This window comes from Canis lupus, assembly GCF_048164855.1.
Source record: "Canis lupus baileyi chromosome 16 unlocalized genomic scaffold, mCanLup2.hap1 SUPER_16_unloc_1, whole genome shotgun sequence".
Lineage (NCBI taxonomy): Eukaryota > Metazoa > Chordata > Mammalia > Carnivora > Canidae > Canis > Canis lupus.
In genome coordinates, this window is record NW_027326424.1 from 254,925 (window position 1) to 270,732 (window position 15,808).

The 15,808-nt window shown below is 37.4% G+C and overlaps 1 protein-coding gene across 25 annotated transcripts in view; it reads left to right on the plus strand.

Annotated features, from left to right (window-relative positions):
* Nucleotides 1-5,824: 5,824 nt before the first annotated feature.
* Nucleotides 5,825-15,808, plus strand: part of LOC140629517 (membrane-associated guanylate kinase, WW and PDZ domain-containing protein 2-like) — a 316,400-nt gene continuing 306,416 nt past the window's right edge. For 8 of the 25 annotated variants that reach the window (XR_012027364.1, XR_012027370.1, XR_012027369.1 and 5 more), the window contains exon 1: nucleotides 5,841-6,165. Coding sequence is in view for 5 of the 25 variants with exons in the window: in XM_072819034.1 (XP_072675135.1) it covers nucleotides 5,973-6,165 (193 nt within the window). In the remaining 20 variants the exon portion in view is untranslated. Of the gene's footprint in view, nucleotides 6,166-15,808 lie in introns of all 25 variants that reach the window. The other 17 variants (XR_012027360.1, XR_012027359.1, XR_012027361.1 and 14 more) reach the window with 8 other exon arrangements.

The window sequence follows — 15,808 nt, forward strand, 5'->3', positions numbered from 1 at the left end:
AATTTAATTTCTTTCACTAAATAGTTAACAGACAAAATGATAAATCTGAAAAATTCACAATGGGAATTCTGATGATAACCCAAATACTGAACACAACATTGGGAGTTAATAAAAAGTTTTAAACAATGTATAGGAAGCTCAAACTGAAACGAACCTTATGATAATGGGGAAATAAAAGGAAATGACTTGATTTAAAATTTCCCAAAGAGTTTTCTTTCTCCTCACCCCCTACTTTCATGCCATACTTAAGAATGTTACAGCAGCAAGCACGCATTAGACTAGAGAAACCTGACCTTTGGCACTGTGACCTGATATTGAAGGGTGCTGTTTCTCAAGGGAACGTGTTCCCTTAGGAAACAAAGGAAAGATCTCCCCAAATCAGGTCCCTCAGGATTATTTCCAAGAGGATTAAATGCTTCCAATTTCTACCCCCATTCTCTGAATTCTCCATTAAACTTCCAGAGAAATTTCTACTGATGCAGCTATCTGGTTTCCCTGGAGATGAAACAAGTGTGAGTGTGACTTGGAGTGTAACTTGTTGCTACAGGGTGGTCCTATCATTTCTACCTTCAAGGATATCCAGGAACATTCATTTTCTTTCTTTTTGTTCAGATTTTATTTATTTGAGAAAGAGAGCGAGAACATAAGGATGAGCAAGAGTTGGGGCAGGAGGAAGAGTGAGAGAGAAAGAACAGCCAGCCTTCCCGCTGAACAGGGAGCCAGATACAGGGCTCAATCCCAGGATCCTGAGATCATGACCTGAGGCAGATGCTTAACCAACTCAGCCACCCAGGTGTCCCTTGGACCCCTCATTTTCAAATAGTATTTGCAAGTTTGGTGACTTTATTCTCCTCTATATTCCCCTGTCCCCCCTCAATTTAATAAGCCTCATTTACAGTAAAATGTAGCAGCAAAGTAGAAGAGGGACCATGGAATGATTTACATAAGAGAGAAGTGGGGACGGAGTCTCCTGGAGGCCAACACACTGACAGCCTGACAGTGATTGAAGACAGGGGAAAAGTACCAAAAATGTACAGAAGAAATTAAAAAAACAGAGTCTTCTAGGGTCATTTGTTATAGGGGAGGCACTCTTCAGTCTTCCAGAGGACAGCAGAGTATTGCACCCAGCAACAGCTATTGATTTTCCTAATAATGACCCGAGCTATCCAGAAAAGGTTAAGTCATATGCAGAAAAGTAATATTTGAGAAAGATTTCTTTCAAAGGTGATTAAAATTTTAAATTTTGAACTTCTGAAGGAAAAGGCTAGAATATTCACCTAAACAGAATACCACAGTCCCTGAAAATGCCAATGAGATGAAATATTTTAGTTATTCTCTGTCTAGAAACAAATTATAATATGTATTCAGATTAAAACTCAGATTAAATTGTCTCAATAATTAATTTATAAACAGTCTATAAATGCAAACACATGATGTTCTTATATGCCCAAAACATTCTAAGTGTATATGAATATACTTAAGAAAAATGACTAGATAGTTTCCAGTTATAATGAAATCAGAAACTACATATTCTTTGGCTTTGGTAATGTTTGTCATTTTTTTAAGCCAGAAATCCTGTACATTGTATATTTGCAAGGCAACTAATGAATATGCTAGACTTAAAATATATCTATAAAACTATTGGTGCATTACCAAAATTTTAAAATTAATGTATTAATAAAATGCAAATGTACAAATTCATTCATTTAAAAAAAATCTTAGCATAATAGTATGTTGACTTTTTCTCACTTTTTGAGATGATCACCTGGCCCCCAAGCGTCTGAAGGAGTGATAGGTACAGGCTACTTTCTCAAAGCCCCCAGTTGGGAAGGAAATACTATGTCATTGCCTTGGTTTGTTTTCATGAATAGTTGACAGAGTGTTATATATACTTATCTGAGAAGCTAAACATATTAATCAGAAGTTAAAGCAGTTGTACAGGGCAGCCCGGATGGCTCAGAGGTTTAGCGCCACCTTCAGCCCAGGGCGTTATCCTGGAGTCCCAGGATCGAGTCCCATGTCAGGCTCCCTGCATGGAGCCTGCTTCTCCCTCTGCCTGTGTCTCTGCCTCTCTCTCTCTGTCTCTCATGAATAAATAAATGAAATCTTTTAAAAAAATAAAAATAAAGCTCTTGTACACTGGGAAACTATCTTGCTCCATTGTATTACCACATTTTTCCTTTATATTCATAGTCTTTCCCTTGCACTAACCTTCATTTTAGTACTCTTCTTGTTTGTTGTTTTCATTTCTTTAGCTCCTGTCATATTTTCATTATCTTACAGTTCAGATTTTTTTCTTTATTTATATATTTACTTTTTAAAGTTTTTATTTAAATTCCAGTTAGCTTACAGTGTACTATTAGTTTCAGGTGTACAATATAGTGATTCTCAACTTCCTTTTTTTTTTTTTTTTTTAATTTATGATAGTCACAGAGAGAGAGAGAGAGAGAGAGAGAGAGAGAGAGAGGCAGAGACATAGGCAGAGGGAGAAGCAGGCTCCATGTACCGGGAGCCCGATGTGGGATTCGATCCCGGGTCTCCAGGATCACGCCCTGGGCCAAAGGCAGGCATTAAACCGCTGCGCCACCCAGGGATCCCTGATTCACCACTTCCATACCATCTACTAGTGCTCATCACAGCAAGTGCAGTCGTTAACCTATTTAACCCATCCCCCCTCTACCCACCTCCCCTCTAGTAAACTATCAGTTTTTTCTCTACAGTTAAGTGTCTATTTCTTGGTTTTCCTCTCTCTCTTCCCCCTCTTTGTTCATTTGTTTTGTTTCTTAAATTCCACATATGAGTGAAATAAAATGGTATTTGTCTTTCTCTGACCTATTTCCTTTAGCATAATACTCTAGCTCCATTCATGTTATTGAAAATGGCAAGATTTCATTCTTTCTTATGACTTATATAGGCACCTCGATGTTTATAGTAGCATTAGCTACAATAGCCAAATTATGGAAACAACCCAAGTGCCCATCAACTGATGAATGGATAAAGATGTGATATATATATGTGTGTGTGTGTATATATATATATATGTTTATATATATATATATTATAAACTTTAAAAATATATAAATGAAAAAAATTTGAACTGTGAGATAATGAAAATATGACAAGAGCTAAAGAAATGAAAACAGCAAACAAGAAGAATACTAAAATGACGGTTAGTGCAAGGGAAAGACTATGAATGTAAAGGAAAAATGTGATAATACCTTGGAGCAAGAAAGTTTCCCAGTGTACGACAGTTTTAACTTCTGATTAATGTTTTGCTTCGCAGGTAAGTATATATAACACTGTCAACTTCTCATGAAAACAAACCAAGGCAATGACATATATATATAAAACTTAGATTTTTTTGTACTTATCATTCAAGTATTTGGTTTCTACCAAAAGCTCACTAATTATTCACTTTCTTTATTCTTGCTTTGTATATCCTTTGCTTTCTCCTGAAAATTGGTATCTTATATTCCTACTTTATATTCTAAAAATCTTCCCTGGTGGGAATATGCTACATTTTATACTTCACTTGGTGTTATTTCTTACATTTCAGCACTTTATTGAAAAAGATTTTATGTATTTATTTGAGAGAGAGAAGTGAGCAAGAGAGAGCATGAGCAGAGAGAAGAGCAGAAGGAGAAGCAGACTCCTCACTGAGCAGGGACCCTGATTCAGGGCTCGATCCGAGGACCCTTGGGTCATGACCTGAGCTTCAGGCAGATAGTTAACTGACTAAGCTACCCAGATGCCCTTTATTACTTCTTTTTAAAAGCTAGTAAGCTATAAGTCCCTTGGCTTCTCCTGGAAGTTGTCAGTCTAGCTGGTGTTCTGGGGGAGGGGCCTGTTGTGCTGGTTTTCAGGTGTTAGCAGTTGGGGGAGCTGCTGTGCCCCTGCCTGGTGCAGGGCTCAGTGGGGGTTGTTCACCCCGTGAGGCCGCAGGAGCAACAGCCCCAGTGGCGGGGCAGCTCTGGAAACCTGGATTCAGCTCCGGCAGGAACTCCGTCTGCAGGGCCTGGAGGCTCCGGGCGGGGCCGCTGATCTGCTCAGCTCGGGGCAGGAGCTTCCTCGCTGTCCTGGGCCCTCCCGGCCTCTGCCTGTCCCGGGGGAGGCCGGATCCTGGGCTGTGTCCCGGCGCCCTGTGCTCCGGGGCCTGCGCTGTTGGATTCGCGCTCCCAGGCCGCAGCCCCCTCCGCGGAGCCGCCGCCCGAGCCCCTCCGAGGTGCTCCTGGAACCGCGCAGGCCCCTCTGCACGGAGCCTCTTCCTCTGCCCGAGCCCGGCCGAGCTGCTCCCGGGGCCGCGCAGCCCCCTCCGCGGAGCCGCCCCCGAGCCCCCCCGAGCTGCTCCGGGTCCCGCCGTGCGCGCTGCAGCCCTTAGGGAGCTCGGCGCACTCTCCTGGGCGCGCAGTTGCTGTTACTGTCCCGGGAGCCCGAGGGCATCCCCGCCCTCCTGGGTCCTGCTCCAACTCCCCGCGAGCCCCTTTCCCCCGGGAAGGTCGGTGCAGCTCCTGCGTCTCCGGGACGGGGCTCTCCTGTCCTGGGGACACTCGCCCCGGCCTCAGCCCGGCTCCTCGCGGGGCCCCTCCCCCTTGGAGGCCTTTGTTTCTTTACTTCTTTTTCCCCGTCTTCCTACCTTGATAGAAGCGCGAACTCTTCTCACTGTAGCATTCCAGCTGGTCTCTCTTTAAATCTCAGGCCGAATTCATAGATTTTCAGGATAATTTGAAGGTTTTCTAGGTAGTTTGGTGGAGACAGGTGATTTGGAGACCCTGCTCTTCCGCCGTCTTGCTCCTCCCCCTCCGAGTTTATGCCTTTCATTTGCAGTTCAGATTTGATCCTAATAGACCAAAAGGAGAACTGACTGGCTATTTTCATGGCCTAGTTGATAAAGATTTCATAGACGGAAAATTAAATTTTAAGGTTTAAAATATTTCTTTAGTATACAGAGAATATGGAGGAAATTTTAAATATGAAGAAGCCTGCCAGTATACTAATACTTGCTTAAATATTTGACCTCTGTATATTTCTGTAAACTATTTGCATATGTGCATTATGAAAATTCCAAGCTGATCATACAAAACATTTTATTTAGGTGGCTTGGAAAAAGAAAAGAACATAAGACATATTCAGGGAAGGAAATGCACCAGAAAACAAACCTATAGCCTTTAACATGTCTCTACTTTGGTTCCTGCCTCATGAACTGGACAGGAGGTCTGAAAGCTTGAGTTCTCCAGGATGGTTGCACTGAGTCACGGGTTGATTTTTCTGTCACCTTGGCCACAGAAGCTCCATTCACTCTATAGGAAACAGGAGTGGCGGACCCATGAAGTAACCCCTAGGAACAGGTCACTTCCCAGTTCAGTCAGAACTAACGGTGATTATAAAGGAAGGAAGGAAGGCAGGCAGGCAAGCAGGAAGGAAGGACTATTACTAGCGTTATAATACTAAATTATAATAATCACCAATTTCAGTTATTTAATTAATTTTAAGTAATAATAAAGATTTTGTGTTTCTTTAAATCAAATACAAGTTATTTTTCGGTGCAAATGACAACCAAAAGTACCCTCACAAAGGAGCAAACCATGGAAATATAAAGATAAATTGACATGCTGCTAACATTTCTATTTTCCTTTGTATTTTATGTCATAGCAAGGCAATCTACAGAACAATGAAAGTTTATTCATAGAAGTGAGATATGTAAATTCCTGAGCTAGCAGACTCCTGGCCCAATATTCAAAACGCCCCTTCCAAAAAGGCACAATGGTCTGTATTTTTCACCGGAAAAAAAAAAAAATCTGTGCAACCACATTCCATGGCAATGAACTCTTTATAAGCTTGATGAAGAAAAATGCTCTGTATATTTACTTTAATCTTTACCCCCTGCTATTTTCTGTTTCCAAACAAACAGAAGGACAAATGCAAACTGCCAACTCGCAGGATGTACAAACAAGTGTTATTGAATATTCAGAAGTATGGTGGTATTTCTAAAGTTCAACAACAGATCACTTAGAGTCTTTCTTTTGTTTTTAAATTGTCCTTATTCAGGCACCACAAGGCCACATAAGGAGGGTGAGGTCCCTGGAGTGGACTATATTTTCATCACCGTTGAAGATTTTATGGAATTGGAGAAAAGTGGTGCTCTCCTAGAAAGTGGGACTTATGAAGGTAAGCACAGCTGCACTGCTAAATGTATTCCTTGTTGCATCACGTTTTTCTCCTTTGATTGATATGCATTAGGACACCAGGTTACCAATATGCTACTGTTTTTATTTTGAGAGCTTAGGTCCTGTCAGAAACATATTTGCAAGTAAATAAATAAATAAATAAATGTACTTCTGGATTAATTCTACTCTTCAGATGCCAAGAGATATGTATAGATCCACTGAATATCCACTGAAGCATGCTTAGGATGGTGTCCTGAGGCTAAGCTGTGATCTTCCAAATAATTTATCCTCATCTCTGGGGAGCATCTCAAAGAGCACAGGACTTGAGTTCCAGTCCTCTCATTATCTCTGTATGGTTTTCTTCAGTTTCTTCACTTAACTGGCCTTTACTTGCTTCCCATGCAAAATGATGAAGTAGGAAAATATGATCTGGGCATGCTCTTCAAAGGTCTACTACAATAGCAAGTCTCCTTGTGTACCCGAGACAAATAGGAACAGCAAATGACACTAGAAGCTTGAATGTGGGAAGTATGTTTCAGTGGAAAGAACACTGTAACATGAGCCAGAATCTGTCTCAGCACCAAATCTGGCTTTTATTACTTACCCACTGTATAAATACTAAATAACCCAGTTAGTGTCCTTGAACCTCAGTAGAATTAGCTGCAAAAGAGAAATGGTAGCATTGAAAAATGCTGATAAATAAGATGTTGATATGATCACATTTATACATATAAGTGTTATCTACATGCATGCAGTTTATGTCTAATGAAATTATGTATCTGTGTATGCATAATGAAATTTTAAAATAATGTGACTAAAATAGGTAGAGAACATTATTTTTATTCCTATTTCACAGTTATTATATGTGTGATCTATATTTATATATATATATGTTATTAACTTTAAAGATGAATCTAGTTTTACTGTACTATAATTAATAGTGAGTTATATTAAAAACCAAACCTATAATATACACATTGCTGCTTAGTCTATAAAATAGCTCAGGTCTACTATCAGCAAATAAGTTGGTTTTGTTAGCAGTTTGACCCTCTTCTTCCTCTTTCATTTACTTGTGGATGCCCAATGGACTATAGTTATTTAAGAACATAATATTTTTGGGATCCCTGGGTGGCGCAGCGGTTTGGCGCCTGCCTTTGGCCCAGGGCGCGATCCTGGAGACCCGGGATCGAATCCCACGTCGGGCTCCCGGTGCATGGAGCCTGCTTCTCCCTCTGCCTGTGTCTCTGTGCCTCTCTCTCTCTCTGTGACTATCATAAATAAATAAAAATTTAAAAAAAAAGAACTTAATATTTTTGAGTTCTCGAAACTATTAAAATCTCTTCTTTTATTTTGCATTCCTGTGGCAATTTAGGCTAAGACATATGCCACATTTTATGGCTAAGACAATTAGTTGCTTATTGTCACATTTATAGGAGGTTAGCAACATGTTTTTATTTTAATACTTGTTCCTTTTTCTTTCTTTTGGTAATATTCCTACTGTGGAAGATTCTAAGCCATGTATCTGGGTGTTCAGTTTAGGAACACTAAACATTTACACATAAAGCTCACTAAATGTTTATTTGACCAATAGAGGAAAACACATTAGTGAAGTTTTACACTCCTTTGGGATCTTATTATGCCAGTTTTTTTTTCTTTTTCCTGTAAGTGATTCAGTCTGTACTCAGAGCTATTGACAGAGAGTGTATGATTTTTGCAGGCTGTTTTGCTCTTGTGTAAGGCACTAAAAGTAGATGTATTATTGTGTGTTAAAACATGACAAAATATCTTTTTGGTTTGGGACCTTTTGTAATCCCAGCCTTTTCCAAAATATATAATATAAATGCCTATTTCTAAGTATTTCTTTCTCCAAAAAAAGACTAAAAGAAACAAACCAAGCAATTAATTAACTAATTTAATACTACCATATAAATGATAACTTAAAGACTAAAGTCAAGGAACATGAAATGACTTGCTTGTTATTACTTAAAGTACAACATTAGCCAGTTTACTGTTAGCTCTATAAATTTTTGTGCAGTTGTAGTTAAAAGGAACAGGAACAGCCTTTTTGGAGTATGTCATTCAAGTAAAGCCAGTATTCACGGGCATTGGACTTACTTTTTCAGCCTTCTCACAACCCAAAATGATAATAATAATAAGTAAAGACTAGGTTTGCAAAACTGTGGTAGTCAAGGTTTAATTAATTTCCTTCAAGCTCATATCTTTAATTACAATGATTTTCTAACTCCTGTGTATATCCCCTATAAGTTTTTATCTGAAACAAATTGATACTTTGCCTGAAAAAATATAATGCCCCTCATTTAGTGGGAAGAAAAAGAATGCATGACTTTAAAAGTTTTATTTGTATTTCTTTCCACTGCTTCAAGAAGCAGAACCTATTTGCCTTTCTTGATTGGATGCATATTTTCAAACCCTCTGAGTTGTCTTACTTTAAATTGACTCATTTTGTAGGAGGCACACAAGAGTTTTGATCAAATTGACCACCATGGTCTCCTAAATTAGAACATATGTTTCTCTGAAATGTTATCATCAACATAGTGATAATCAATGGCTCTTGCCATTAGTGTTAGATTAGACATACAGATCTTTTGAAAGGACATGTTTTACTTGCCTCAGTTATATCCAGTGGTGTCTGAATGTCCCCCCTTCGTGCAAAAGTTTTTTTCAGAGACTACACTTTATTTCATAGACCAATGACTTGAAAATCATAACCTAACATCCTTCTCTACAAAAGTCAGTTTTGTATCTGAATTTCAAATCTAAAAAGTAAGACTTTCTGAGACATTCTTTCCTTGTATCTTCTATACTCCTGCTCTGAAGAAGAGTCTGACCCGTTCTTTCTCTCGGGAGAAATAGAAATCACCATAGTCCTCTCATTTTTATTTTACTTAAAATAGTTACTTAAGTAACTATTTTATTTCAAAACATTGTTATCAATCTCCAGCAAAGTTATAATAGATGTAAATCATTCTATGAATTGTTTTTATAAGCCCCAAATTTAATTCATGCACAAAAAACAGTATCTGAAATTTTGAGGCCTCCATTGATCATACTGCAGAGTATATAGATATGCTCAGTGCATTGACTAAAAATTATGAAGTAACAGTTCTAAAAAATACCTTGCTGCCCTTTGTTTAAAGAAAGCAATCATGTTGTAGAGGATTCACACCTTATGAAAGCTCTTCCTTGTTGAGGCCTTAGAAATTCTGGCCATTACAGAAAATCATTCATAACACTAGATTACAATCTAATATGGTGAAACAATCTGTCCTTCCTTATGTAATAATCAGCTCTCTTTGATCTGCTACAGGTTGTATTCGTTTGTAACAGCCAGATAAAATTAGGTAAAATATCTTGTCTGCATGGGACTGTTTCCATGAAAGCTGATTCTAAAGACCCTATAAATGTGAGTTTTAAAGGACCTGTGAAAACAAATTGGTATTATTAATTATAATAAAATGGAGAGTTTATCTTATATTGTCTTCAGTTTCTTTATATTAGCTATGCTGGCCTCCCTCTCAGTTTCTTTATATTAGCTATGCTGATACTCCCTTTCTGTTCTTTGAATAGGACAAACTTGTTCCTGTCCATCTGGGATCTTGAATTCATCATTTTATTTTCCAGGATTACTTGTCTTCCAAATAGCCACATATTCCACATTCTTACTTTAAGACATTCATTTAAAAGTCTTCAGGAAACTCTTACCTGACAATATTATCAAAATTTGCGCATGCCAGCATTCTCCAACCCCTTCCTCTGATTTGTCTTTCTTCATCATAGTTACTGTATAACTGAAATTATAGTTTGTGTCTACTTGTCTATTTGGTTATCCATATCCATATCCATATCTAACCACTTGAATGTAAGCTTCAAGAGGTCAGATTAATTTATTTGGATTGTTGCTAATTCTTAAAATTATAGTGGTCTCTGGCACCTAGAAAGCACTGAGTGAATATGAGTCGAATGAATGAATGGATGTTTGCCTAGATTCTTTCCTCAAACTCAACAATATAAACCATTTAATCTCCACATAGAAATTCAGCCTAGCTTGAGACCCTAGGACACATCCACTTCGTAATTCAAAATGTTCTAAGTCAGTAGTATGGAGCTGCAGCACCAATTTGACCTCAGAATCTTGTACTAGATTAACCTTGTCTCATAATTATAATAATTTCTTTCTTGTCTTAAATCTCATGATTAACCTTGTGAGTCCATGTTCTGAGTTCCTATATCTGTTTTTCTCTTAGTACCCTACAAACTATAACACTGTCTCCAGAATATAGTTCTTACCTTGTTATGGCCATTCTTCATAGTCTGGTTTTTTTCAATACAGTAATTCATGGTGTGTCAAGTTACTCAAAATCAAAACCTAGTAGACTTAGTCAACAAAACTGTGTCTCCCATTAAACCCCTCTCCACCCAAGTTCTATTGGTTGTACTTACCTAGATACTTCTTGGACTCATGGCAATTGTGTTCTCGTATAATCCCTCTTATTCATGTTCTGTTTATTTTTTTCCAAAAATATTACAAGGACTTTCTTGATTTCTGTACCTCTAGTACAGAATTCAGTGAAGAGTTGGAGAATAGAAGTAATGAGGCCAAACCTCATTGGTTTGGAAAAGAAAAATAGAAAGGAAAAAATAGAAAGGAAAAAGGAAAGATAGAAAGGTCCTAGGATATATTAGAAAATATGCAACTTCAGAAAGTTATTTTAAAACAAAGGAACTAGTACGTGTGTTCTCTCAATAAAGAAATGTAAAGAAATGTAAAGGCATTTTAATAAACGTGGACATGTGGTGTTTGGAATGTGTAGCATTTCGCTAACATTTTATTTATTTTTAATAAACTATAAAGGAGCATGAGTTTCTTTATTCTTTTATTCTTAGAGAATTAAAGGAAAGGAAATGGAAATAAAAATTTATTCCATTATTAATTATATGCCACTAATAGGATTTCTACTCTCACCTCAACTTTCTCTTTCATTTTATATAAGGATGACTTTAAATTTCCTTATGATATGTGAAAATTTAATTTCTTTCACTAAATAGTTAACAGACAAAATGATAAATCTGAAAAATTCACAATGGGAATTCTGATGATAACCCAAATACTGAACACAACATTGGGAGTTAATAAAAAGTTTTAAACAATGTATAGGAAGCTCAAACTGAAACGAACCTTATGATAATGGGGAAATAAAAGGAAATGACTTGATTTAAAATTTCCCAAAGAGTTTTCTTTCTCCTCACCCCCTACTTTCATGCCATACTTAAGAATGTTACAGCAGCAAGCACGCATTAGACTAGAGAAACCTGACCTTTGGCACTGTGACCTGATATTGAAGGGTGCTGTTTCTCAAGGGAACGTGTTCCCTTAGGAAACAAAGGAAAGATCTCCCCAAATCAGGTCCCTCAGGATTATTTCCAAGAGGATTAAATGCTTCCAATTTCTACCCCCATTCTCTGAATTCTCCATTAAACTTCCAGAGAAATTTCTACTGATGCAGCTATCTGGTTTCCCTGGAGATGAAACAAGTGTGAGTGTGACTTGGAGTGTAACTTGTTGCTACAGGGTGGTCCTATCATTTCTACCTTCAAGGATATCCAGGAACATTCATTTTCTTTCTTTTTGTTCAGATTTTATTTATTTGAGAAAGAGAGCGAGAACATAAGGATGAGCAAGAGTTGGGGCAGGAGGAAGAGTGAGAGAGAAAGAACAGCCAGCCTTCCCGCTGAACAGGGAGCCAGATACAGGGCTCAATCCCAGGATCCTGAGATCATGACCTGAGGCAGATGCTTAACCAACTCAGCCACCCAGGTGTCCCTTGGACCCCTCATTTTCAAATAGTATTTGCAAGTTTGGTGACTTTATTCTCCTCTATATTCCCCTGTCCCCCCTCAATTTAATAAGCCTCATTTACAGTAAAATGTAGCAGCAAAGTAGAAGAGGGACCATGGAATGATTTACATAAGAGAGAAGTGGGGACGGAGTCTCCTGGAGGCCAACACACTGACAGCCTGACAGTGATTGAAGACAGGGGAAAAGTACCAAAAATGTACAGAAGAAATTAAAAAAACAGAGTCTTCTAGGGTCATTTGTTATAGGGGAGGCACTCTTCAGTCTTCCAGAGGACAGCAGAGTATTGCACCCAGCAACAGCTATTGATTTTCCTAATAATGACCCGAGCTATCCAGAAAAGGTTAAGTCATATGCAGAAAAGTAATATTTGAGAAAGATTTCTTTCAAAGGTGATTAAAATTTTAAATTTTGAACTTCTGAAGGAAAAGGCTAGAATATTCACCTAAACAGAATACCACAGTCCCTGAAAATGCCAATGAGATGAAATATTTTAGTTATTCTCTGTCTAGAAACAAATTATAATATGTATTCAGATTAAAACTCAGATTAAATTGTCTCAATAATTAATTTATAAACAGTCTATAAATGCAAACACATGATGTTCTTATATGCCCAAAACATTCTAAGTGTATATGAATATACTTAAGAAAAATGACTAGATAGTTTCCAGTTATAATGAAATCAGAAACTACATATTCTTTGGCTTTGGTAATGTTTGTCATTTTTTTAAGCCAGAAATCCTGTACATTGTATATTTGCAAGGCAACTAATGAATATGCTAGACTTAAAATATATCTATAAAACTATTGGTGCATTACCAAAATTTTAAAATTAATGTATTAATAAAATGCAAATGTACAAATTCATTCATTTAAAAAAAATCTTAGCATAATAGTATGTTGACTTTTTCTCACTTTTTGAGATGATCACCTGGCCCCCAAGCGTCTGAAGGAGTGATAGGTACAGGCTACTTTCTCAAAGCCCCCAGTTGGGAAGGAAATACTATGTCATTGCCTTGGTTTGTTTTCATGAATAGTTGACAGAGTGTTATATATACTTATCTGAGAAGCTAAACATATTAATCAGAAGTTAAAGCAGTTGTACAGGGCAGCCCGGATGGCTCAGAGGTTTAGCGCCACCTTCAGCCCAGGGCGTTATCCTGGAGTCCCAGGATCGAGTCCCATGTCAGGCTCCCTGCATGGAGCCTGCTTCTCCCTCTGCCTGTGTCTCTGCCTCTCTCTCTCTGTCTCTCATGAATAAATAAATGAAATCTTTTAAAAAAATAAAAATAAAGCTCTTGTACACTGGGAAACTATCTTGCTCCATTGTATTACCACATTTTTCCTTTATATTCATAGTCTTTCCCTTGCACTAACCTTCATTTTAGTACTCTTCTTGTTTGTTGTTTTCATTTCTTTAGCTCCTGTCATATTTTCATTATCTTACAGTTCAGATTTTTTTCTTTATTTATATATTTACTTTTTAAAGTTTTTATTTAAATTCCAGTTAGCTTACAGTGTACTATTAGTTTCAGGTGTACAATATAGTGATTCTCAACTTCCTTTTTTTTTTTTTTTTTTAATTTATGATAGTCACAGAGAGAGAGAGAGAGAGAGAGAGAGAGAGAGAGAGAGGCAGAGACATAGGCAGAGGGAGAAGCAGGCTCCATGTACCGGGAGCCCGATGTGGGATTCGATCCCGGGTCTCCAGGATCACGCCCTGGGCCAAAGGCAGGCATTAAACCGCTGCGCCACCCAGGGATCCCTGATTCACCACTTCCATACCATCTACTAGTGCTCATCACAGCAAGTGCAGTCGTTAACCTATTTAACCCATCCCCCCTCTACCCACCTCCCCTCTAGTAAACTATCAGTTTTTTCTCTACAGTTAAGTGTCTATTTCTTGGTTTTCCTCTCTCTCTTCCCCCTCTTTGTTCATTTGTTTTGTTTCTTAAATTCCACATATGAGTGAAATAAAATGGTATTTGTCTTTCTCTGACCTATTTCCTTTAGCATAATACTCTAGCTCCATTCATGTTATTGAAAATGGCAAGATTTCATTCTTTCTTATGACTTATATAGGCACCTCGATGTTTATAGTAGCATTAGCTACAATAGCCAAATTATGGAAACAACCCAAGTGCCCATCAACTGATGAATGGATAAAGATGTGATATATATATGTGTGTGTGTGTATATATATATATATGTTTATATATATATATATTATAAACTTTAAAAATATATAAATGAAAAAAATTTGAACTGTGAGATAATGAAAATATGACAAGAGCTAAAGAAATGAAAACAGCAAACAAGAAGAATACTAAAATGACGGTTAGTGCAAGGGAAAGACTATGAATGTAAAGGAAAAATGTGATAATACCTTGGAGCAAGAAAGTTTCCCAGTGTACGACAGTTTTAACTTCTGATTAATGTTTTGCTTCGCAGGTAAGTATATATAACACTGTCAACTTCTCATGAAAACAAACCAAGGCAATGACATATATATATAAAACTTAGATTTTTTTGTACTTATCATTCAAGTATTTGGTTTCTACCAAAAGCTCACTAATTATTCACTTTCTTTATTCTTGCTTTGTATATCCTTTGCTTTCTCCTGAAAATTGGTATCTTATATTCCTACTTTATATTCTAAAAATCTTCCCTGGTGGGAATATGCTACATTTTATACTTCACTTGGTGTTATTTCTTACATTTCAGCACTTTATTGAAAAAGATTTTATGTATTTATTTGAGAGAGAGAAGTGAGCAAGAGAGAGCATGAGCAGAGAGAAGAGCAGAAGGAGAAGCAGACTCCTCACTGAGCAGGGACCCTGATTCAGGGCTCGATCCGAGGACCCTTGGGTCATGACCTGAGCTTCAGGCAGATAGTTAACTGACTAAGCTACCCAGATGCCCTTTATTACTTCTTTTTAAAAGCTAGTAAGCTATAAGTAACAATAATGTGAGTAATGGAGACGATATTCACAAATATTCCCACAAGACAATGGCTTGTTGTTGAAAACAGGAGAAATTTAACTAAAATGATTTCTCTGTCCTGTATAAGAAACAACACTGCCCTAGAAATGAGCATAAATATGAGTGTTTTGTTCAAAATAAGTTGTGTTGTTTGACATGGTATATGCCTAAACACTGATATAATTTACCCTGATTCACCATTTTTTCTATGTAATTCAGTAGCCCAGTGAATACTGAAAGCTGCCCTCTGGTCAAATGGGTCTTACTACTTAATATTTGCCCAAATGAAACTAATAATTTTAATTAGCATTTTACCTCATTTTTTTGTCATTTAATTAATTAAATTGTATATATGAAGATGAAGATATATAGAATTTTCTTCTTTATTGTTTTTAATCTTCAAATCCTTATCCTTTCATCTAGGCAGGCCTTCTTAGTAGTAATTAGGAGGTTGTTGGGGGAGGGAAGTTAAGTGTCTCTGAGTATATGAAAATATTAATAATACAGAAAGACATGACATTATTTTCATTTTTTCTTTTTTCTTTTTCTCTAATTTTTAAAAATATTTTATTTATTCATGAGAGACACAGGCAGAGGGAAAAGCAGGCCTCCAGGCAGGGAGCCCAAGGTGGAACTCGATCCTGGGTCTCCAGGATCACACCCTGGGCCGAAGGCAGTGCTAAACTGCTGAGCCACCCGGGCTGCCCATTTTTCCCCAGTTTGAAATTTTACTTCATTTTCAAACCATCCTCTATAAATCATTCTTATTTTGATTAACCGCATTT